The sequence below is a fragment of the Chiloscyllium punctatum genome, chromosome 49, assembly GCF_047496795.1.
Source record: "Chiloscyllium punctatum isolate Juve2018m chromosome 49, sChiPun1.3, whole genome shotgun sequence".
In the NCBI taxonomy this organism is placed as follows: domain Eukaryota; kingdom Metazoa; phylum Chordata; class Chondrichthyes; order Orectolobiformes; family Hemiscylliidae; genus Chiloscyllium; species Chiloscyllium punctatum.
This window is the reverse complement of record NC_092787.1, coordinates 24,726,131-24,752,541: the sequence shown is the minus strand read 5'-3', so window position 1 is coordinate 24,752,541 and position 26,411 is coordinate 24,726,131. Positions and strand designations below refer to the sequence as shown.

The window sequence follows — 26,411 nt, the reverse complement described above, 5'->3', positions numbered from 1 at the left end:
CCACCTTTCTCTGCATTTCCCACGGCTAATCCACGTAACCTGCACATCTTTGGATTGTAGAAGGAAACTTGAGCACCTGGAGGAAACCCATGGGGAGAATGTGTAAACTCCACACAGACAGCCGCCTAAAATTGGAATCGAACCCAGAGTCCCTGGCTCTGTGAGGCAGCAGTACTAATCACTGAGCCACATGTCAATAAACTAGACCGCTTTTTAAATTTGTGATGTTTGCGTCAGGGCATAGCCCATCCCTAACTGTCCCTTGGATGGGTGGTGGTGAGCTGCCTTCTTGAACCGCTACAGTCCTTGGGGTGTAGGGACACCCACAGTGCAGTCAGGGATGGAATTCCAGAATTTTGACCCAAGGTCAATGAAGGAATAGGAAGTGATCTTCATGTCAGGATCATGTGTGTGGCTTGGAGGGGAACATGCTATGTTACAGCAACACAGCAAAAAGTATCACTCAGCCTATAATTATACTCCCAATCGTATGCTGTTGGTAACCTCTGAAGTATATTTAATAACTTTAATTACAGAAGTCTGCATGGTGAACGAAAAGCACAAAAAAAAGTACACAATGATTACAACATTTGTGCAAACTCTCCAGACAACAGTCTGGAAATAAAACATTCTACACAGCTTGGCCAACAGTGGCCTATTTCCCAAGCCTGCCTTTTAGTTGACTCTGGATTGAGCAGTTAAGTTTCTGTATGTCCCAAAGGAGAAAATTATTTCAGTTTCTGTCTCATCTGAATGGATTTGAGATCCAAACATAATACTCAAAAAAACCCCTCTCAATTTGAACATCAAATATCGCCCCCAGAATCTATTTTTTTTTGATTGGCACATTGAATTTTGCCATTTCATAAGCCACCTTTTATATGCCAAGATTTGTAAATTCTCACAGTCATTTATGTTATGTATTTTCATCAGACCACGCACTCAAATGGTGCCATCAGCATCTTTGAGACACGAACTATTTACAGACTAGATAAAAACTGAAAGAACTGCGGATGCTGTAAATCAAAAACAAAAACAGAAATTGTTAGAAAAGTTCAGCAGGTCTGGCAGCATCTGTGGAGAGGAATCAGAATTAATGTTTTGGGTCCAGTGACCCTTCTTCAGAACCGAGGTTAACTCTGATATCTCTCCACAGATGCTGCCAGACCTGCTGAGCTGTTCCAGTGCTTTCTGCATCTACAGACTAACCGGAGTTCAGCAACAATTCCGTTTATGCATTGAGAACACGACAATTAATGGTTACCTGTTCTCCGACCTTTCCCACCTTCCCAGTATCGCCGGGTTCACCCTAAGAGTGGAAGGAGAGAGAGAGGGAGACAGAGAGAGAAAACAATGACAACTTCAGATGGTGCTGTCTCTGGGAAGAAAACAAAATGTATTTGTGCAGCTTTCTTTTGAATTGAGCCCACGGGCCAGTTTTAAGTGTGGCTAGCTTCTCAGGGATCTATGTCTCACCTTCATGAGCTACTCAGAGAATAGTGAGCATGGGATTGCATTAGTAGCATTTCACTGAGAAAGGCAGCACCCAGGAGACAGAGTGGGTGCAGGTTACTGAGCATTACTGGCCCAACACCCACTTTCGGGATTATCAAAAATTTTCTCCCCACAATTAGACAGTAAAACTCCTTGGAATTTCTGCAAACCTTCCTGTACTTCAGGCATAAGGTCACTGTTTTATCACTAAAATATCACACAGTTAATACAGAACAAACAAGATTGACATTGCAACTTTCCCACTATTTTCCTTGCAGGATATATGAAAATAGTAAAGCTTGGAAATGAATAGACTGGTCCATAATACTGGAAATTCAATGTATCAGTTCTTAATACTTGGAATCAAATGTACTGGTCCTCTGTAATGTGAACTGAATGTACTGGCCCTTAATACTGGGAATTGAATATACAAGTTCTCTACATTTGGAATTGAAAAGTACAGGTTCTCTATACTTGGAATCAAACGTACTGTTCCTATATTGGGAAATGAATGTACTGGTCCTCTATACAGATCTGGTAATCAAATGTACTGGCCTTCTATATTGGGAATCAAATCTGCTGCTCCTCTGGGAATCAAATGCACTGGTCCTCTACATTTGGAACTGAAATGTAATGATCCTCTTTCCTTGGAATCAAGTGTATTGGTCCTCTATACTTGAAAATAAATGTATGGTACACTTCACATGGAACTGAATCTACTGGTCGAACTGGAGGACTGCTCTGAGATACAGAAGACAAACTGGACCAGTATGCATCATTTGCAAGTTTTAACTAGTTTTTCCTTCTAGGATGTCACATGACCCAGACCAGTATATCTCACTGGCCAGTTTTAGTGGTTTTCACTCCTGTATTGGGTAAAACCAAAGGAAGTTTCAATCAAAACTCCAGAAGAAGGCCACTCAGCCCTTCGAGCCAGCTTTCCCATTCAATAAGACTGTGGCTGATCTGATTGTTCTCCTCAACTCTACATTCCTGCACATCCCCCGATAATCTTTCATCTCTCTTAAGAACTGGGAACCCGTCCATCTCCGCCTTAAAAATAGTTAAAGATTCTGCAATCACTGTGTGTTGAGGAAGGGAATTCCACACGGTTGGAGTTTTCAGTCGGGAAGCAGGCCTGTTGTGCGGAATGGCCAGCATGCTCCCTCGGTCCTGTCCACTGTTGTGCTGTAAAAGCCATCATCACAGATTTCCCAAACCGCAGGTCCTTCAGCTCATCGCTAAGGTCGGGAAGGGTGTCCCAAAGCATTGGAACACTGGCCGGATTTCCCCTCTCCGGTCATGATGCAGGCCTCCTTGCTGGGTTTCTGAGCAGCAGCAGCTGGGAGTCAGGAGCAAACCATTTTACCTATTGACAGTCGTGTTTGAGGTGAGGTCTGGGATATCGCCTGGGATTTTCCAATGCTGCAGGGGTTTGGGGGGGTGAGCGGTGAGGATGGTGGGGACATCCAGACCCAGACCGGAGTCCCAGACCTTCCCAAATTTCCTGATTGGGAGGCTGCCCAATGGAATAACCCCCACCCCAATATGGGGCTACTTTAGGAATTTTCTCATCAAGTGTTTTGAAATGGGGTGGGGTGGTCGGGGGAGGGGGGGGGGGGGTAGCGAGAACACCTTTCTGTTGAAATACCCTCTCAATGTTTTATAGAATTTTATAGAATTTACCTTCAAATGTATTTTTACAAGAAAAATACAATGAACAGTGTTGTATGTCACCCAGCATGATGCCACAATTACCCACCACCTTCCCCAGCCTCATGCTGTTCTTGAGCTGTGAACTCCCTAACAGACCACCCCTCTGGGTGTCCGGCCTGATAACCTTAATTGGGTAGCAAAATGCACCCCCCCAATTACGCCATTGCCTTAACCCCTTTCCATGGGTCTGGGGACTCAGAGTGATTCCCAGCTCCTGATTTCTCACCCCTGGAGCGAAAATGCAGGCTACTTAGTGTGTTACGCAGATTAAACTCCATGTTCCATCCTGAAGTGATTACATGGGACTCTGATTCACAGCTGTGGGGATAATGGTTGGTTTGGTTATAGTTTAGAAGAAGTGTTAAGTGCACAACTGTTGAAAGATTAAACACACATTATGACAGAATGGACGGGTGTAGCAAAAGAATAAAACTAAAATTGGTTCAAGTTTACAGAACACTTAATGCTCAGAAATGCATGAATTTGTTTTGCTCAGACAGGCCTTCGGGGTATATTTTAACTCCGTTTGGTAAGTGGCCCAAAATACAGCTCTTCATTAGTATTCCTCCTGGCATTTCAATGACAGTTGCTGTCAAAGCAGTGGTCCTAACTAGAAAACTCTCAGCTGTGGTCCCTCAAACTGGGTGTTGTGAGGAAGACAGGACCAGCCTAACTTCAAACATTGCTGGGAACTGGGAGAGGACTAGAAGTGTGCCCTGCAGCTGGCTGCTAGCCACCTTGGTTCCTGGACAACTACCACAGCTTGTTCTAGCTTCAGCAGAGTATGCAGTTTTAAATTGAAGTGAAACGGGGGTGACTCGCTGTCTCCTGTGACTTTGAGACAGTAGGGACAGAAGATGCTAGAAGTCGGAGCCAACAGATAGAACGTAGAACATTACAGTGCAGTTCAGGCCCTTCAGCCCTCGATGTTGCGCCGACCCCTGTGTAACCAATCTGAAGCCCATCTAACCTACACTATTCCACTCTTGTCCACATGCCTATCCAATGACCATTTAAATGTCCTTAAAGTTGGCAAGTCTACTACTGTTGCAGGCAGGGCGTTCCACGGCCCAACTACTATCTAAGTAAAGAAACTACCTCTGACATTTTTCCTATATCTATTACCCCTCAATTTAAAGCTATGTCCCCTCGTGCTAGCCATCACCATCTGAGGAAAAAAGCTCTCACTGTCCAACCTATCTAACCTTCTGATTATCTTGTATGTCTCAATTAAGTCACTTCTCAACCTCTCTCTAACGAAAACAGCCTCAAGTCCCTCACAGCCTTTCCTTGAAGACTTTCCCTCCATACCAGGCAACATCCTCATAAGTCTCTGAGCCCTTTCCAAAGCTTCCACATCCATCCAATAATGTGGGGACCAGGGCTGTACGCAATACTCCAAATGTGGCCGCACCAGAGTTTTGTATAGCTGCAGCATGATTCCGAAACTCAATCCCTCTACCAAGAAAAGCTAACACACCCTATGCCTTCTTAACAACCCTCTCAACGTGGGTGGCAACTTTCAAGGATCTATGTACATGGACACCGAGATCTCTCTGCTCATTTACACTACCAAAAACCTTACTATTAGCCCAGTACTCTGCATTCCTGTTACTCCTTCCAAAGTGAATCACCTCACACTTTTCCACGTTAAATTTGCCACCTCTCAACCCAGCTCCGCAGCTTATCTATGTCTGTATAACCTACAACATTCTTCATGATTATCCACAACTGTACCAACCTTAGTGTCATCTGCAAATTTACTAACCCATCCTTCTATGCCCTCATCCAGGTCATTTATATAAATGACAAACAACAGTGGACCCAAAACAGATCCTTGCGGTACCCCTCTGGTAACCGAACTCCAGGATGAATATTTTCCATCGACCACACCCTCTGTCTGCTTTCAGCGAGCCAATTTCTGATCCAAACTGCTAAATCCCCCTCAATCCTATGCCTCCGTATTTTGTGCAGAAACCTACTGTGGGGAACCTTATCAAATGCCTTACTGAAATCCATATACACCACATCAACCGCTTTACCCTCATCCACTGTTTGGTCACCTTCTCAAAGAACTCAATAAGGCTTGAGAGGCACAACCTACCCTTCACAAAATCATGTTGACTATCCCTAATCAACTTATTCCTTCCTAGATGATTGTAAATCCTATCACTTATAATCTTTTCCAACACTTTGCCCACAACTGAAGTGAGGTGAACGTGTCTATAATTTCCAGGGTTATCTCTTATAATCTTTTCCAACATTTTACTCACAATCGAAGTAAGGGGTACAGGTCTATAATTTCCCTTTTTGAACAAGGGAACATCATTTACTATTCTCCAGTCCTCTGGCATTATTCCTGTAGACAATGACAACATAAAGATCAAAGCCAAAGGCTCAGTAATCTCTCCTCCCTGGCTTCCCAGAGAATCCCAGGATAAATGCAATCCGGCCCAGGGAACTTATTTTTTTTTGCACTTTCCAGAATTGCTAACACTTCCTCCTTATGCACCTCAATCACAAGATGTGAGGCTGGAACAGCACAGCAGGTCAGACGTCACCTGAGGAGCAGGAAAGTCAATGTTGCGAGCAAAAGAGTTTGTCACACACTGTTTCCTGTTCATGTATCCCACAGTACAGGCAAGTGAACACTCAGGCAGGACTTGGCTTGTTCTGGTTCAATCTGATCCAGCTAAGCTGAGGCCAAGACCAGCCTGGCTCAGTGTGGAGGTTGGGAGGAAAGGGTTGGGTTTGTATCCCAGAGCTACAATTCCTTTCTGAACTCTGGACAAGTTGTTTCTGCAGTTGGGCCTTTGACAGAAACAAGCTGTGTTCAGTACTGTCAACACTACTGCAAGGTAACAGGGGCACAAGTCAAGAGTGTACTAAGGAACACAGGGGGCTCCGTGTGCATCCATCTCAGAAACTGAGGTAGGATCACATGAGAGGGGGCAGTAAAGCGTGTGGGATCCCAGACGTCATGAATTGAGGTACTGAGTCCAAATCATGGAGGTTACTTTGAATTGTTATAAAGCTCTGGTTAGTCCACATCCCGAGTATATCATTCAATTCTGGTCTTTAGGAAGGAAGTGAGGGCCCTAGACAGGTGATCTATCAGAATGGTTCCTGGGTTGAAAAGGATTCTAGCAACAAGGAGAAGCTGCGGTTGTTCTCCCTGGAGAAACTGATTGGAAATGCACAAGACTGTGACTGATTTCAGTAAGCCAGACAAAGTCAAAAGGTTTCTCTAAGCTCATGGAACAAGGGCCAGGGAACACAAAGCTAAGGCTCTGGGTGAGAGATGATCACGCAAGATTTGAAGAGGAACAGTATTTTTCATGCAATGAGTGGCAACGAGCTGGAACTCATTGCCCAAGGGAGCATCAGAAATGGAGACAAGCATGGATTTCAAATGGAAATTGGATGGGTACTTGGAATCCCTACAGTGTGGAAGCAGGCCATTTGGCCCATCGTGTTCTCACTAACTCTCTGAAGAGCATCCCACCCAGACCTACCCTCTACTCTCTCTCTGTAACTCTGCAATTCCCATGGCCAATCCATCTAGACTACACATTTTGAAACTGTAGGAGGAAACTGGAACACCCAGAGGAAACCCACATAGATGCAGGGAGAATGTGCAAACTCCATACACAGTTACTCAGAGGGTGGAATCAAACCCAGGTCCCTGGCTCAATGAAACAGCAGCGCTAACAACTGAACCCCCATGATACCCCAAGGAAAGGAAATAAAGAAAGGCTGTGAGGACAGAGCGGATGAATGGGATGTCTGGATTGCTGTGCAGGAAATCATCATGGATTCAATGGGCCCAAATAACGTCCTTCGTTCCCATAAGGATGCTAGAGAATCATATTAGTACGATCAGAAAGGATATCAGTGAATATTGAGCAGATGTAAGCCAGGCTTGTTTGAGGAAGCAAATCCTGACCTTGTTAAATACATTTTGGACTTTACAGATAACAGGTGTACCTTGAGTTAAATATACATAATGCAGACCCAATGTGACCCAGACTGTGAGAGCAAGCTAATGGCTTACCTTTGGGCCATCGGGTCCTGGTTTCCCAGGAAATCCTCGCCTCCCAGGACGTCCCTGTGAAAAACACACAGAGTTGGAACAAAATTAATGCGAAATGTTGGATCGTGCAAATTAGTTTCAAAAACCATTCTGCATTTTAAAACACATTCGGTCACTGGAAGGACTACTTTGGTATGTCAAAACTTTGCTGGAACAATACAACTGACTTTGAAAGTGAAGAGAAGCTCCCAAGCTGCTCATCTCTCACATTTCTGACAATGGCCCACATGGTTAATCAGCACAACAGCTCTAAACAGCACCAGGAACACAGTGGCAAGAGGAGGCCATTCAGCCCACTGGGTTCTTCTGTAATTCAGTGAGATCATGGCTGATCTGTAAGCTACCTCCACCTGAACTGGCCACTCTAATGGGTGCACCTAATTTTTTGGTCTGTGTTATCACAGAACAAGCTAAGGCAGCTTTTGGAATGTGACATACCTCAACATTATGGGACTCACTTCATGTTAACATTGTGATGGAAGGTATGCGATTTGTATATATTTTTGTATCATATACTTTACAGCTTGGATTTTGAACCGGTGGCATATGGGTTTTAGTCTTCAGAATTTGGATTTTGAACTGGTGGCATATGGGTTTTATGTGAATATGAGGGGATTTAAATGATTAACTTGTTAGTATTCCTGAAGGCATGCCTTTTTTAAACTAGTGTGCAAGAGTGAGCCTCTGGGATAATTCTAGGAATTTGTTTTTATTAGGAGAGTTTTACAAACAGACAGTGCAAACTTGAGATGCATTAGTTTGTTTACTGTTTCGAAGGATCAGTTTTTTTTTCCTCAGGGTAACATCCCAAATCTTGGAAGGTGTCTGTTTTTCTGTTCACAGAGTCTTAGTAGAACAGCTGTGAAACAGCTTCTCCTGAAGAAAGGAGGTCCTTTAGAACTGTTAAGAAAGGAGTTAGCTTGGTGTAAGGGTTTTAGTGTGAAACTCCAAGCCAGCAGTGTTTGGTTAGAAACCTGAAAGGGTCGGAAGCATAGAATCCCTACAGTGTGAAAGCCAGCCATTTGGCCCATCAAGTTCACAGAGACACTCTGAAGAGCATCCCTCCCAAACCCGTCCCATACTCTGTAACCCTGCATTTCCCCTGGTTAATCCACCAAGCCTGCACATCCCTGGAAGCAAAGGACAATTTGGTATGGCCAATTCACCTGACCTGCACAACTGTGGACTGCAGTAGGAAACCGAAGCACTTGGAGGAAACCCACGCAGACACAGGCAGAATGTGCAAACTCCACATAGACAGTCACCTAAGAATGGAACTAAACCTGAATTCCTGGCACTGTGAGGCAGCAGCGCTAACCACTGAGCCACCTTGCTGCCCTCTTATTTGAAGCTGAAATGGTTTAAGCTCTGTTCTGTGACTAATCAGGTAAGAGGTTATCAAATTCACAAGACAGGGAATTGAAAGTTAGTTATAGGTTAAACCTGTGGCTGTGATACAGAAGCAAACTCTTCCTGGTTGGGGTAACCAGGAAACCCTAAAGGTAGGGATCTGCCAACTGCACTGATACCAACACCCACAGTTAAAGCTGCTAGGTTCTCCGCTTGGCACAGACCTCCCCTGCTATGGATAAAATAGACCATTTAGACATCCGAAAAGGCCAAAAGATGGAGGTTGGAGGTCAGCCGGTACCTGAAGTCCCTCGAGTGGACATTGCTCAAACTTGGCACGATGCACAGACTGAAGAACTCCTAGCCAAACAGAGTGGCTGGTAGGGTTCTTGCAGGTGAATGCTCCTCCCCAGGGGACCCCAGTCTTGCTCTGAACTGAATGGGTAGCAAGGCTGGAAAGCTTGCCCTCTGAAAAATGCCCAGAGGTTGAATTAGTTTGGTGTCAGCATGTTTTTCTCCTCTTTCCTTCCATTATAGGATCCCCTGTGAAAGACGTCAGTTCAACCTCAAGCCAGAGATTTGCTGCACGAAGTTGGCTGGAGTTCAACATAAAACGGGGCTAGGGCACAACACAAGAACGGCTGATGTGGGAAAATGGGAAAACTGATACTGCAAGAGGGTGTCCTTGTGGAGCTGAGACAGTGTAAGGGGGAGATTTCCTGTGAGCCTGAATGAGCTGGACTAACTTTGATGTCAGTATTAGGTGCCAAGGAATATTCATTTCTCAGTAGGAATGTCCCTGACCTCGCTCAACATCAAAATATTCATAGCTAAACTTTTACATGAAAAAAGCACTTCAATCAACTCCTGAGAACTTGTGCCTGAGTTTGCTTTGATTTTTTTGCTCAAATGGTAGATTGTAGCCAATGCCCTGCTGTGTTCTCAGTGAATAAAGATCTTATGCTGATGCTGCAACTGAATTGGTAAATGGAATAAGTGGGTTATCAGATGACAACAGACGGATCGCAATATAGATGCCACTTTCATTGGCACTGTGGTCTATCCCAAATCTAAGTGCAGTTCAGGGATTTCTGCACTCATTCAATACTGGCCTTTTGATGTTAACCTCTTTATCACTGGTAGCCTGAGCCCTAAGCTCTCTCCAAAGTCTCACCATCATCCCCTTGAAAAATATCATTTTTGATCAAGCTTTAGACCACTGGTCCTAATGTCTCCTAACACATTTTGGTTTCAAAGTTTGTTTTATCAAGGTCATGAGCAGTGATTTGGAACATTTTATTTTGCTAAAGGCCATGCATAACTCCTCATCATTGCTCTTCTACAATTTGCACCCGTTCTTCATGGACAGTTACTGGTACATTAACAGCCTTGCATCTTGCTTCCCAGTGGGCATTGCCAAAGTCGATTATACAGCCACAAACTTGATCGCACAAAACATCAGTCCAAAAATAATGTTGACACTTGTTTGCAAAGGATGATTCAGCAGCCCATTCCAAACCACATTCACTGAGGGCTTTCCTGCATCTCAAGGAGAACTCTCTTCCCCCAGGATGGTGAGCTGCCAGGGTTGGACTGGGGTGGACAAAGTCAGAAGCCACATGATACCAGATTATAGTCCAACAGGTTTATTTGAAATCACAAACTTTTGGAGCGCTGTCAAACGATGAAGGGCAGTGCTCTGAAAGCTTGTGATTTCAAATAAAGTTGTTGAGCTATAACCTGGTGTTGTGTGACATCTGACTTTCTCTTCCCCCACGTCTTGCTCAATGACACCCTTTCACAAATCTCTTACATCCCTTGTGTCCTCAAAACCTCCAAATCAACTCCTCCATGCTATCCTTTCTAACAAATCACATTCAGAATCTGCTCCAAATTTTCTTCACTTCCTTTAAATGTTAACCAAAGCTCCTTCATACAGGGAAATGGAGTGTGACTTCCACAGAGTTTGCAGCTTGCTTCTATCTCAAGCCGAGTACTCACAGCCTTCTTGGTGTTCCTTCCTCAGAAGGACGCACAGCGCTTCCTCCCTTAAGCTCAACTCTGTCTTTCATCTCTACATTTTCAACCCAACCATCTCTTTTTCAAATTTCAAATAATGCTCACTAACCTTCCCCAGAGGGCAATTAAGAATCGCCCAAATTGCTTTGAGTCCGGAGTCACAAGTAGGCCAGACCAGCTGAGGATGGCAGTTTCCTTCCCTAAAGTTTATCAGTAGTTTTTTTCCTGACAATTGATTCATGGTAGTCATTAGACCCCTAATTACAGAATTATTCAAATTCTACCATCTGCTGTGGAGGGATTCAAACTCTGGTCCCCACAATGTTAGCTCGGTTTCTAGATGAACAGTCTCTGGATTAACAGTCGAGAGTGTGGCACTGGAAGAGCACAGCAGAACAGGCAGCATCCGAGGAGCAGGAAAATCGACGTTTTGGGCAAAAGCCCTTCACTCCTCATGAAGGTTTTTGCCCGAAACGTTGATTTTCCTGCTCCTCGGATGCTGCCTGACCTGCTATGTTCTTCCAGCACCACACTCTTGACTCTAATCTCTAGTATCTGCAGTCCTCACTTTCTCCTAGGCTCTGGATTAACAGTCCAGTGATAATACCACTAGGCCATCACCTCCCCCTTAGTTGCTTAGGACTCACTGTTTCAAATCCCATTCTGACTTCTTCACACCCTGTTCAGCATTCAGCTCCTCAAAATGTTCTCAATGTTTGCTGTTCAAATCTCAATCAGCGCCCAACACCAACTCTCTCTCTCTTTCACATCTCACTCTGCTCTTATCCCCCAAGTCATCGTTCAACCCATCAGAAATCTTCCCAAATCAGACAAGCTGGGAGGAAGAAAAGAGGTTCCTGTGCAGCCAGAACTGGGTATAAGCTGCAGGGAAACACCCTCCCTGTGGGATAACACTCCACATTGAAGTTCCTGCTGTGAGCTTCCCTCGTTCTGAGGAGCAAGCGCAAACTCCCTCCTCCCCCCACACACACACACAAACAACCCCCACTCTCTCACAAATACCAACACATTCACACGCACACCCCCACACTAACACTTCTACACTTACCCCCCCAACCCACACACTCACCCACCCCCAGACTCTCTCACACACCTACACACACGCCCCCACACACATTCATCCACCCCAACACTCTCACACCCACACACCCTCCCCACACACTCATCTCCCCGCCACACTCTCACACACACACACCTACCCTCACATACACCATACATCTCACACACACTCACCCACCCCCACTCTGTCACACACCCAGAGCTAACTCTCACACACACCTACACACTCACCCCTACACAAACACACACATCTACACACCCTCACACATTCACTCACACACACCCACCCAGTATCACACACATCTACACACCCCCACACACATTTACCCATCCCCACCCTCCCTCACACATACACCCCAACTCACTCACACACCTACACACACCCCCACTACACACACACTCACCTAGCCCAATGCTGTCTTACACCCCCCACTCTCACACATATCTATACACTCATCCCTACACCCCCACACTCTTCACACTCACACCCCAACGCTCACACATACGTACACATTCACCCAACCCCACATACACACACCTACAAAGCCCCCATACACACACACACACTCACCCACCCCCCACATACTCACACACACACCCACACTCTCACACCCCCCCAACACACACACTCACCCACCCCCACACACTCATACACAAACACCCTCCCACTCTCTCACGTCCCCCTGACACACTCACCCAGATCCACACTCTCACACACACCTACACACACTCACCCATCCTCACCGTCTCTCACACACATACATCTCAACTCACACACACCTACACACTCACCCACCCGCACACTCTCAAACACACACACATCCACCACACACACACACTCACCCACTCCCACACTGTCTCACAGACACCCATTCTCACACACACCTACATACTCACCCCTACAAACACACACACACTCCCACACTCTCTCACACAGCCCTCCATTCTCACACACACACCCCACACACTCACCCACCTCCACCTTCCCACACACATACCCCAACTCTCTCACACACCTACACACTCATTCCTACACACATACACGTTCACCCATCCCCACAATCTCACACACACCTACACACCACCCACACATGTGCACACATACACTTACACACATGCTCACACGCATACACATGCATACATATCACATGGTTACACACACACACACACCCCCATACTCTCACCCATTCTCACACAGACATAGCCCCCCCCCCACACTCACCCCTACACACACACACACACTCACTCCCACAATCTCTCACATCTACACATAAACACATCCAGCTTTGCCACCCCCACACGTACACACCCTTCCCATACACACCCACAGACATACACCCACCCCCACACTCTCACACCCCCCCACACACTTTCACACAGACCCACTCTCACACTGTCACACACACACTCTCACACACCTACACACTTACCCCTATACACACAGACATATACTCACTCCCCTCTCTCTCACACCAACACATCCATACTCCCCCACATATACGCTTACACACACACGCTCACACATACTGTATGACCAAGCATATTATTACAGATGCATATGGTCATTGATTAAAGCTTTACAGTTATGACTGGAATATGATAGCTTTGTGGAATATTTCCAATTACGTCATTCTGATAGAAGACACATTTTATCAAAGCTGTTCATGAAGAAACAGGTTCACACTCTGTACTTGGTTCAACCCAACCAACTCAGTGCCAGCCAATCACTAGTCCATTTCTCTGGGCAGTACCTTGACTGATCAGAGACAACTTGCCTGGCTAGATTTGAAAAAAAACCTGGCAGTTAACTGCCAATCTGCAATAATGGCTGCATTCTCCATGCAATCTCTACCATCATTGCCTCTCCTATCCCATTTAGGAAATGAAAATAAATGCTGGCCCAGCTGGCAAAGCCGACATTCCTTGAGTGAACATAAAGGGAGTCCACTTGCCAGCAATCTCCTCTCCCGCAAATATTGTGTTCCTTTTGAATTTGAGTTCTTGCCAAATGTCCGAACAATTGCAAGATGAAAAGCTTTGATGTAGCTTTATGAACAATACTCAGGTTCTTTAATTCCAAATTTCAGACTGTGTGTGACAATACACTGAATACATTGCATTACAGATCTGTGTAGATGACTTGCCTACATGTACAATATTTTTCCATAGTTGCAATTAGATCTCAATTTGAATTTGCTTGAATAAGTATCTTATCTTGGCATTTTTAGGAGATTTATGAACACTGGTAATGGTCACATAATTGTGATAAGGTTCTATGTACTGTCACCATGCAGCATTGAAAACAGTCAGATTTTACTAAATTCCGAGCTTAAGGCTGAGAAAGATCCCAACCTGAAACGTTGACTCCCCTGCTCCTCTGATGCTGCCTGACATACTGTTCTTATTCCAGCTCCACACTTTATCGACTCTGACTTTTCAGCATTTGCAGTCCTCATTATCTCTGAGTTTAAGGCTTTCCTTTGTGTGAGCAGCTGATCCTATTCGCTAACATTTCATAGAATCCCTACAGTATCGAAACTGGCCAATTGGCCCAACAAGTCCACACCAATCCTCCAAACAACATCTCACCCAGATCCATTCCCCTGCCTTGTTACTTTTACATTTTCCCCTGACTAATGCACCTAACCTACACATCCTTGAACACTATGGGCAATTTAGCATGGCCAATTCACCTGGACTGTGGGAGGAAACCGGAGCACACGGAGGAAACCCACACAGACACGGGGGGAGTGTGCAAACTCCACACAGACAGTCGCCCAAGCTGGAATCGAACCCGGGTCCCTGGTGCTGTGAGGCAGCAGCGCTAACCACTGAGCCATCATGACGAGCATTTTGCTAATTTTCTGAGGAAGACACCATGAAGACTCTCAGCTGTGAATCCACACTCTTCTACTCAATGGTGCCAGTGTATCACTGACAGGTTGGTAACTTATATTATAACTTGTTTAAATTATTAATCTGCGTGCTTTTTTAATCTTACACACTCATTCGCTTCACTGTGCCAAAAATATTTTTTACATCATAGAGAACTGACTTTATCTGATCCTTACTTAAGCTTCCGGGAGTATGTTTTGATTCATTTATGAACATTAGAAGGAATGAGTTATCATTAATGTAAAATACAGACATACCTCAGGGCCTGGATCACCCAGTGGTCCCATTCGACCTTCATCGCCCTGTAATGAATCACATAAAAAGCATCAGTCATTGAATAATGCGGTTTACTCACGAGGATATACGTCCCCATCTTCCTGGGTGTGACCTGGAACTGCAACCAAACTGGTGCCCATCATTTTGTCACCTCCTGACCCTGTTAAAGCCTGTTTACCATCTACACGGCACATGTCAGGAGTGTGATGGAATACTCCCACTTGCCTGAATGAGTGCAGCTCTAACAGTACTCAAGAAGCTCGACACTATCCAGGACAAAGCATCCAGGATATGATTGGCACCGTATCCTCAAACGTCCACTCCCTCCAAGACTGACATTCAGGAGTAGCTGTGTGCACTATCTACAAGATGCACTGCAGAAATTCACCAAAGATCATCAGATAGAACCTTCCAAATCTTGGACCACTTCCATCTAGAAGGACAAGGGCAGTAGATATATGGAAATACCTGCAAGTTCAGAGAGTAAACATGTGATTGATGCACATTGGCTCACTTTGCCTTGGATGCCTGAAAACAGAGCTCCAGTATGACCAGAACATGTCTTCCCAAGCATCGCTGGTTTTATTTTTATTGTTTTTTTGCCCCTTATCAGGTGGATTTAGACACACCTTTCGCTGTCTCGAGGTCAAAATCCAGGAACATTTTTCTCACTCATCACATGATACAGGTGTCGCTGACTTGGCCAGCATTTATTGCCCATCCCTAATTACCCAGATCGCAGTTAAGAGTCAATCACATTGCTGTGTATCTGGAGTTACATGTAGGCCAGACCAGGTAAAGCTAACAGATTTTCTTCCCTAATAGTGAACCAGGTGGGCTTTTCCAACAATCAGCAACAGGTTCATGGTCATCGTTAGACTCTTAATCCCACTTTTTTGTTGGATTCAAGTTCTACCATCTGCTGTGATGGGGTTCGAACCTTTGTCCCCAGAAAATTAGCTGGGTCTCTAGATTAATAATCCAGTGATAGTACCATCGCTCCCCCAGCAGTTTCCCCCATTCGTCACCTAATTGCACAACACAGACTGCAGCGGTTCAAGAAGGCAGCTCCCCACCACCTTCTCAAGGGCAACTAGGGATGGGCAATAAATACTGGGCCCAGCGGCAATGTCCACAACTGAGGAAAGGTGAAACAACATCTACACATGGTCACTGCTGATTGGCATGATGCTTCTGGAACAGTAAACATTCTGGTGTGCTTAAGTTGCAGCAATATTATCTCCAGCAGGAACGAAATGCAATGATCACCTCAAGTTTCCCATCACTGCTGATGGGTGCTTTACTGATTCCAATGCAGACTATCATTCACATCCTATTCTGTCTTGACATCACTGAGACACCTGTCTTAAATGCAGAATTCATGTTTAATTTGTTTCTCTGCCTTATTAAAAACTATCTCACCAACATCAGTGAATTCAAGTCTGCAACATCATTTTATTTGAGGTATTACAATGCTTGAAGTAACAACAAAAACATCTTGCATTCATATAACACCCTCAGTGCAATCTAACATCCCAAGGAGCTTTGCATGAACTATGCCCTTGAGCCATGGGTTTGGAGACATGAGGTCTGATGAACAAAAACTGGACTAAAGTGATAAATTTTAAGGCATAGATTAAAGGGCAGGTAGAGAGGCAGAGGGATTTAGGGACAGAATCCCGCAACTTCGGACCTGGTAAGTTAACAGGGCAGAACAAGTAAAACCAGGGATGCTGGAGAGGCCAGAGTTAGAAGAAGCACAGCTATCTCTGATGGCAGTGACATGGGGGAGGTTACAAAGGTAAAGAAACCGAGGAATTTGAAAACGTGGATGAGACTAACTGCTCCATTTGCTAAGAAGCAAACATTAGAGAATGATTTTATTTGTGCTAAATCTGCCTTTTTTTGGAGACAGACATTTCCTTGAGCTGGTTGCTAAAATGTGGAAAAGTATGTTTTTTCCTTAGGCTTTCATAGTTACAATTGAAAAAAAACTCAATGTCTGCTTGTGGTTTTTTTCACATCTATTGAACTGACTGGTGATCCAAACTGGGATGATTTATCTCTGATCTTGGAAGTTACACTGAATAAACCAAATGTACTTTACAAGGAGAGTTTTCCATAAATTTTTCCTATTCTTTCTTTGAAATCTCTCAGATCGTATTCCCATATTCACATCAGACCCAGCTGTTGGCTAGGAGTGACAGTGAGAGACAGAATCACCCCAAGTTGTGATCTGAGCTGTTTTAACCCTTGGTTATGCTGGATGTTGTTCAGAGAGAGAGAAAACAATCGACATTTGTTCAGCCTCGACCCCTGAATCTGACTGTCCAGGAAAACCATCATCAATCAATTCTGAACACGCTCTGTCCCCTGCTGATTCACAAGAAGTGAATCACTGAGCATCCACTTCATCTTCTGGAAGTTTCTGCCATCTGTGCTGTAACCCACACCTTGTTGTGCTCTTCCACATAGCTTTTTCTTATTCACATCCAGCTGCACCCTGTTTATTAAAGCCTGAACTGCAGACCTTTATACTTCATACCCTGTCGAGATTTTATCTTATTCCCCAGTGAACTCCCTTCAGTCCTGCTCCCTATGACCTAGGGCAGCACAGTGGCTCAATGGCTAGCACCACTGCCTCACAGTGTCAGGGACCCGGGTTTGATTCCAGCCTTAAGTGACTGTCTGTGTGGGCTTGCTCCAATTTCCTCCCACAATTTAAAGATGTGCAGATTAAGGTGGATTGGCTATGCTATAGCGTGCAGACTAGGTGGGTTAGCCATTGAAAATATGCGGTTGGAGCTGGAATACTCTTTGGAGAGTTGATGCGGACTTGATGGGCCAAATGGCCTGCTTCCATACTGTAGGGGTATTCTAGGAAGTGAACGAGGCCCCCTTGTTCTGATCTCTCCCCATATCCTTCCCTCTACGGCTGTAATTTCAGGTCTTCTTATTTAAACAGAACAGTTTGCTGATGGTTCATGCCCAAAGAAACAGGAGCACAAGGAGCCCCTTTTGCCCTTCAAGCCTGCTTCAACATTCAGGAAGATGGTGTTTGTGTTTCAAATTCCCATTATCATTTCAAACATTGCTCCCTTTGTTCTGGATTGCCTACAAGCGGAAAAGTCCTTTCCATGTCCACGTTGTTAAGACTATTCAGAATCTTACACACTTAAATCCCATCACCTCCGACTCTTCTGAACCCCTGTGGATACAATCGGAGCCTGTTTCCTTCACAACACATCCCCTTTGTGTCAGGTATCAGGCTAATGAACCTCCTCCAGCTCATTTACATAAGGTTCAAAGTTTGTGAGAAGATTTGCAGCTCGGGTGCTCGTTGCTGTGGTTCTGTTCGCCGAGCTGGGAATTTGTGTTGCAGACGTTTCGTCCCCTGTCTAGGTGACATCCTCAGTGCTTGGGAGCCTCCTGTGAAGCGCTTCTGTGATGTTTCCTCTGGCATTTATAGTGGTTTGTCTCTGCCGCTTCCGGTTGTCAGTTCCAGCTGTCCGTTGCAGTGGCCGGTATATTGGGTCCAGGTCGATGTGCTTATTGATTGAATCAGTGGATGAGTGCCATGCCTCTAGGAATTTCCTGGCTGTTCTCTGTTTGGCTTGTCCTATAATAGTAGTAAAAAAAAATCCCATGCAAGGACTGCACAAAACACTACATAGGACAAACAGGAAGACAGCTAACGATCCGCATCCATGAACACCAACTAGCCACGAAACGACACAACCAGCTATCCTTAGTAGCCGCACACGCAGATGACAAGCAACATGAGTTTGACTGGGACAACACTACTATTATAGGACAAACCAAACAGAGAACAGCCAGGGAATTCCTAGAGGCATGGCACTCATCCACAGATTCAATCAATAAGCACATCGATCTGGACCCAATATACCGACCACTGCAGCGGACAGCTGGGACTGACAACCGGAAGCGGCAGATTCAAACCACTACAAATGCCGGAGGAAAGATCACAGAAGCGCTTCACAGGAGGCTCCCAAGCACTGAGAATGTCACCTAGACAGGGGACGAAACGTCTGCAACACAAATTCCCAGCTCGGCAAACAGAGCCACAACATTTACATAAGGAGACAAAAACTGTACTCAGTGTTCAGAATGTGTCTCACCAGCAGTTTCTAAAAGCTTCTTCAAAACCATCGTTCCTGTGAAATTTCCTAATTCTCCCTTTCCTTTTTTTAAAAAAATTCATTTTGTGGGATGTGTGTGTCACTGGCTGGGTCCAGCATTTAATGCCCATCCCTAGTTGCTCCTTGAGAAGGTGGAGGTGAGCTGCCTTCTTGAACCGCTGCAGTCCACCTGCTGTGGGATGACCCACAATGCCCTTAGGGAGAGAATTCCAGGATTTGACCCAGTGACAGTGAAGGAATGGCAATATGTTTCCAAGTCAGGATGGTGTGGGGTTTGCAGGGGAACTTGAAGGGGATGGTGTTCTCATGTATCTGCTGCCCTTGTCCTTTTAGATAGAAGTGGTTGTGGGTTTGGAAAGTGCTGTCTGAGGATCTTTGGTGAATATCTGCAGTGCATCCTATAGATAGTACACACTGCTGCTACTGAGCGTCGGTGGTGGAGGGAGTGGATGTTTGTGGATGTGGTGCCAATCAAGTAGGATGCTTTGACCTGGATGGTGTCAAACATCTTGAGTGTTGCTGGAGCTGCACCCATCCAGGCAAGGGGGAGTATTCCATCACACTCCTGACTTGTGCCGTGTAGATGGTGGACAGGCTTTGGGGAGTCAGGAGGTAGGTTACGCGCAGCAGTATTCCTAGCCTCTGATCTACTCTTATAGCCACTGCATTTATGTAGTGTGTCCAGTTGAGGTTCTGGAGTTCCTGACCAATCCCATGTTGTGGATATGTTTTGTGTTGAAATGTCTGATGATACAACATACAACTGAGCACTCTGCACAGCAAGGTAAACACAGCCTGTATTTCAACACTCTTAATTCTTCACTGAAGTTCACCTCAGTAAATTTTGGAAGTTCTGTTTAAGGTGCTGACATCTTGCTAAGGCTTTAAAGCAGGCTGGCAGTGAATGAAGAGCTTAAACCTCTCCGTCCAGTTTGCGGTCTCCCTTTCAAACCTTCGCCCCGTACTCTGTCGTTGCAAATGAAGTGACTGTTAAGAAACAACATCAGAAATTGGAGGAAAATCTCAGCAGGTCTGGCAGCATCTGTGGAGAGAAAGCAGAGGAAGGTCACTGAATCCAAAACATTAACTCTGCTTTCAGTCCACAGATGCTGCCAGACCTGCTGAATTTTACTAGCAGTTTCTGATTTTCAGCATTGCAGTCCTTTTTTTTCTGTCTATGTAGATTTTAAGCCCACTTTTCAATTTAGCTATTTAACTATTTGATTGTAGATTGAGTTCAATAGATCTTCACCTCTTTTTCACTCACTAGAAATCCGTTTGTTTCTACATGGCACCTTCCGCAGACTCAGGACAACTCAGAGAGTTTCACAGTTTTGCTCTGGTGTACCATTGCTGCTGCTCAAGACATAAAACAACTTGCATTTGTATAGTACCTTCCTCCACCTGAAAGACGTGTGAAAGTGCTCCATGCCCAATGAAATATTGATTGAAGTGAGACCACTGCTGGAGTGTGGGAAGAAAGGTTGGCCAAACTGTGCACAGCAAGATCCCACAAACAGCCATTTGAACAAATGACCCAATAATGTTTCAGCCATAATGATTGAGGGAGAAATCGGGGAGGTCCCAGGAACATTGGGGAGAACACCCCCACACCCCTGCCCCTACTGTGCTCTTCGGAATCTTGGCCTTGGGATTTTTGAGCCCCCTCCCTGTAGCATCTGAGGGAAGGGGCCAGGCTTCACTTGAACCGTTGCTCTACGAGAAAAGGTAATGTCCAGTTCATATATATCGTAGAGGAAAGCTTTCCCTCAGTACTTACCTCTAGACCAGGCAGGCCCTGTGGCCCAGGTAGGCCTCGTGCTCCTGGTTTTCCCTGGGAAAGAATTTTAAAAAAGACAATATCAGACATAGAAAATGTCTCTTAAAGTTAGCCAGCAACTCGAGGTCCTGATTATTGCCATGGGCCTCCACAGCTGGCCTGACCTCCCAGCTACCTCACAAAGCCTTCCAGAAATTTTTTTTTAAAACAACTGGAGCAACAACACAAAGAAAAACACAAGCAGCATCGTTTGGACAGGGGCAATCTTCTGGAAAGCAAACCCTGTGGCAAAGCCTTCAATTGGCTGCTTTAGTTGGCCGACGGCATGCCTGATTGGAAAGGGACTCACCTTGGGGCCTTCTGGACCATTTTGCCCTGGAAGCCCGATGTCTCCTGGGAAACCCTATATTTATGAGATAAAAACAAGACAGTTTGTGAGTTCACAGCCCTTCACAGATGCACTTAATAAAATACATTTTGTACCATTTACAGTAATTGAAATTATGAAATGGATAGTCTAACCATTTTATTTTCCTTAATATTACCACAGTGTTTAACTCCTTGTTCATTCAGTATGCCCATAGGCTATGAGTAATTTTGTGCAAGTTCCATTTGACAGCTAAACTGACTCTAAGGGATTGATTACATTTGGACACGAGAACTCAAGAACCAGGAGCAGGACGAAGCCATTCAGCCCCTTGAGAGAAGTAATTCCTCCTCATCTCTGTCTTGAAGCTGTCAAATCCTTAGCAGGGACAATGCACGTTGCTCTCGGCTCCTTTGGCTTGGTTCAAGATGGGAGGAGGAACCAAGAGATTGTGGGAGCTTGGCAGCTGCAGTAAAAGGGGGATGAGGGGCGTGATCGGGGGAAATGGGGGAGGTGTTTGGTGGGGGGGGGCTATGGAGGGGAAGATAAAGGGCCAATGCGGAGAGCATGGAGGGGGAAGGATATGGAATCATGATGGGGGGAAGCGATGGGATGGAAGTTGGTGTCCTGATGGGGGGTGATGGGGGAAATAGGGGCATGATGGGGGAAGATGGTGGCAAATGTGGGGGGAAGATGGAGTGTGTTGGGAGCGCGAGGGGGGGCAGATTGGGTGCATTGAGGGGAGATGGAGGTATGAAGTGGGGACATGGCATCATGATGGAGGAGATAGATGTGTGTGATGGTGGAGGGATGGAGTCCTGATGAGGGAAAATGGGGGCACGATGAGGCAGAGATAAGGGAGGAACTGATGGCAGACGGAGATAGAGGGTGTTGGGTGTGCAATGGGGACAGATGGGGTGTGATGGGGTGTGATGAGGACGTGGGTGAGCAATGGGGGGGGTAGGTGAGGTCATGATGGCGGGAAGATAGGGGTCTGACAGGGGGAGATGGGAGCATGACGAGGAGATGTGGAGAGATTGCGTAAGATGGAGAAAGTGGAGGCACGATGGAGGGAAGATGGGGGCAGATGGGGCACAATGGGGTCGGAGATGGGGGTAGATGTGGGGGCAATGATAGGGAATGGGGATGCAATGGGCAGCGCTCTGCTTCCTCCCATTACTGGACTCCAAACTGGATTGCCAGGTCTGCTGGAAGTCCCAAATATGGTGTAGGTGTCTCCTTCATGCCACAGTGGATTTTGTTGGAGTCCAACATTGGCCCTTCTGGAGGGCGGATCCAGTGTTCACCATGAGGAGGAAGCGAGATTCAGGCTGTAGGGTGCTTTTCAATCAAAGATCACAGCTTTATGCACATAAATGTAGGATTAGCTACACCATCAGGTAAACAAATCACACTTTGGAACCCAAAACTTTACCATATCAGAGAATACCCAGTCTCTTAAAATATCTCAGCGTCATACAGCATGGAAACAGATCCTTCGGCCCAACTTGTCCAATTCGACCAGGTTTCCTAAACTGAACTAGTCCCATTTGCTAGCATTTGGCCCATATCCCTCCAAACCTTCCTATTCATATACCCATCCAGATGCCTTTTAAATGTTGTCATTGTACCAGTCTCCACCACTTCCTCTGGCAGCTCATTCCATACATGTACCACCCTCTGTTGGAATAAGTTGCCCTGCAGGTCTCTTCAAAATTTTCCCCCTCTCACCTTAAACCTATGCTATCTCCGGGGAAAAGACCTTTACTATTTACTCTGGTCATGCTCCTCATGATTTTACAAACCTCTACAAGGTCACCCCTCATCCTCTGACACTCCATGGTAAAATGTCCCAGCCTATCCAGCCTCTCCTTACAACTCAAAATGTCCAGTCTTGAAAAACTTTTAAAGTCTATGCAGTTGTTAAATTTAAAGGGAAAATTAAAGACAAAATGGTTCAGAAGCTGGTCTCTCCAAAACTCCAACATATTCAATCTAATAGTCAACTGCATTTCGAATTGTTGTTCTGATTAAATCACACCAACTTACTCAAGTGTCCTAGCACAGCCACACTCTGGGATAATGAATTCAGCAGTTTCATGACCCTTAACTCTGGGTCAGGATCCAGTAGAGAGATCATTTCAAATATCTGTCACTCTTTGGTTAAATTATTTTTTCCACTATTTTTTCAATTCTCCTTCAGCAGAATTTATTGCACTGACACACCACATGAGGTCAAATATTTAAAATGATATAAAACAGAAATTGCTGGAGAAATTCAACGGGTCTGATAGCATCTGTGGAGAGAGAAATAGAGTTAACATTTTGGGTCCAGTGACCCTTCTTCAGAACAGTAATTCCTCTCCACAGGTGCTGCCAGACCTCTTGAGTTTCTCCAGCAATATCTGTTTTTGCTTCAGATTTCCAGTCACTGCAGTTCTTTGTTTTACAATAATGAAACTACATTCTGGATTAACTTCATCTGGGGAAATATGTTATATATCTCAATGTGGACTCCCATTGATTGCCTTCTCATTAGACTGACTTTAACTCGTAAATCACGGCATTTACACCAAAGTTCAGTTTCGCTTCTTTTCTCTGTATTCTTGCCAATGTGCATGCAGACCTTTTAATTGCAAGCAGAACTCCTCCTGATCTTACTTGTGCATGACAATGATTATTTAATAAGCTTCTGTCCTTGCTACGAATTGAAACATTAAGTAGGATGCACAATTAGTAAAACAGCAGGCCACTCGTCCCCACCATTCAATCAGATGCTGATCCAAATACCTGCCTTTAGCTCATATCCCTTCATACCTTTGCTTAGCCAGAACGTATCTGTCTCAGCTTTAAAATTATAAAGAAAATTGCTTTTACACATTGTTGTAACATTGAAATGGATTTGTTCCTTATCCGCACTTTCTTTCAAAGTCGCTTTCTGCTAATTTTGACCGTGTGTCAGTCATGCCTCAGTGGATCACATTCTCTCACAGCCGCAACAGAACACTGTGTCCCATTCTACCTGCTGCCACACCAAGACCCTGTCACGCTCTCTCAGACGTTAGTAAAGACCATGTGGCACCATCTCAAAGAAGACCAAAACGAAATACCTCCACAGAAGCCGGTAGCCTATCACTAAGTCAGCCCTTATTGACAATGAGCAAGTCACAGAACCTCTACAGTGTGGAAACAGACTATTCAGCCCAATGTGACTTTCCAAAGAGCATCCCACCTAGACTCACTCCCCCCACCCTATAACTCTGCATTCCCCATGGCAAATCCACTTATTCTACACATCCCTGGACACTATGGGGCATATCCCATGGTTAAACCACCTAGCCTACACATCCCTGAACAATATGGGGGAATTTAGCATGGCCAATCCACGCTGACCTGCGCATCTTTGGACCATGGAAGGAAACTGGGGAACCTAGAGGAAACCCACACAGACACGGGCAGAATGTGCAAACTCCATACAGACAGTCGCCCGAGGGTGGAATTGAACCCGGGTCCCTGGCGCTGAGGCAGCAGTGCTAACCACTGATCCATCATGTTGGGGAACAACTTTGTGAATAACAGTAACGTGGAGCCTTTTCTCTGCCCCTGCTTCTGATCACTACCAAATTCCTGGAACTGGCTTGAATGAAACCATGTAGAAACCAACAGGCTGTTGATGACAACGCTGGCTCTGCACTTCCCTGTCTTCAGTAATGTATTGGTTCTTGCACAGTAACAGATTGTCTGGCTCTTGTCCCTGCCGATATTTTGGTTCAAGATGAAGCTGCAGCACTTCAACTTTGGTTTGACCCACAGAAAGTACCATTGCCTTTGGATTTAGACCAGAGCACTTGAGCAAACCCAGCTGCCACTGCCTTGGGAATGCACGGAGTGGGCTCTCCATTACTCAGCGACAACACACAGCAATGAAAACCACACTGTACACAGATCACAGCACGCCCTGATGCACAGTAGAAATTAAATTCTCCCTATCATGAGAGACTGTTCCTGCTCATGAAAGGATCAAGAACAAGGGGGTCTTCGGTTTAAAGTGATGCACAAGTGAGGCAAGGCTGATGTGTGAAAAATAAAACAGTAAGGGGTTCTGATCTGGAATGCACTGTTTGGAATGGGATGGAAGGAGGTTTGATTGAGGAAGTCGGGAGGGGAATTGGATGATTATTTAAATAAAATAATGTGTAAGGGTATGGGGCGGAAAGCAGGAGATTGGCACCAGACCATGATGCTCATTTGAAGAGGCATACAGTCATAGAGTCATAGAGATGTACAGCATGGAAACAGACCCTTCGGTCCAACCCGTCCATGCCGAGCAGATATCCCAACCCAATCTAGTCCCATCTGCCAGCACCCGGCCCATATCCCTCCAAACCCTTCCTTTTCATATACACATCCAAATGGCTCTTAAAATGCTGCAATTGTACCAGCCTTCACCACATCCTCTGGCAGCTCATTCCATACACGTACCACCCTCTGCATGAAAAAGTTGCCCCTTAGGACTCTTTTATATCTTTCCCCTCTCACCCTAAACCTATGCCCTTTAGTTCAGGACTCCCGACCATAGGAAAAAGACTTTGTCTATTTATCCTATCCATGTCCCTCATAATTTTATAAACCTCTATAAGGTCACCCCTCAACCTCCGACGCTCCAGGGAAAACAGCCCCAGCCTGTTCAGCCTCTCCCTGTAGCTCAAATTCTCCAACCCTGGCAACATCTTTGTAAATCTTTTCTGAACTCTTTCAAGTTTCACAACATCTTTCTGATAGGAAGGAGACCAGAATTGCACACAATATTCCAACAGTGGCCTAACCAATGTCTGGTACAGCCGCAACATGACCTCCCAACTCCTATACTCAATACTCTGACCAATAAAAGAAAGCATACCAAACGCCTTCTTCACTATCCTGTCTACCTGCGACACCACTTTCAAGGAGCTATGAACCTGCATTCCAAGGTCTCTTTGTTCAGCAACACTCCCTAGGACCTTACCATTAAGTGTATAAGTCCTGCTAAGATTTGCTTTCCAAAAATGCAGCACCTCGCATTTATTTGAATTAAACTCCATCTGCCACTTCTCAGCCCATTGGCCCATCTGGTCCAGATCCTGTTGTAATCTGAGGTAACCCTCTTCGCTATCCACTACACCTCCAATTTTGGTGTCATCT

General features: G+C 45.3%; 1 protein-coding gene across 5 annotated transcripts in view; it reads right to left on the bottom strand.

The window, feature by feature from the left end:
- col27a1b (collagen, type XXVII, alpha 1b) overlaps positions 1 to 26,411 on the bottom strand; it is a 653,616-nt gene that overhangs the window by 213,771 nt on the left and 413,434 nt on the right. For all 5 annotated transcript variants that reach the window (XR_011956099.1, XM_072565909.1, XM_072565908.1 and 2 more), the window contains 5 exons: positions 21,213 to 21,266; positions 20,864 to 20,917; positions 14,905 to 14,949; positions 7,265 to 7,318; positions 1,265 to 1,309 (listed from right to left, as the gene is read on the bottom strand). Coding sequence is in view for 4 of the 5 variants with exons in the window: in XM_072565909.1 (XP_072422010.1) it covers positions 1,265 to 1,309; positions 7,265 to 7,318; positions 14,905 to 14,949; positions 20,864 to 20,917; positions 21,213 to 21,266 (252 nt within the window). In the remaining variant the exon portion in view is untranslated. The remainder of the gene's footprint in view (positions 1 to 1,264; positions 1,310 to 7,264; positions 7,319 to 14,904; positions 14,950 to 20,863; positions 20,918 to 21,212; positions 21,267 to 26,411) is intronic.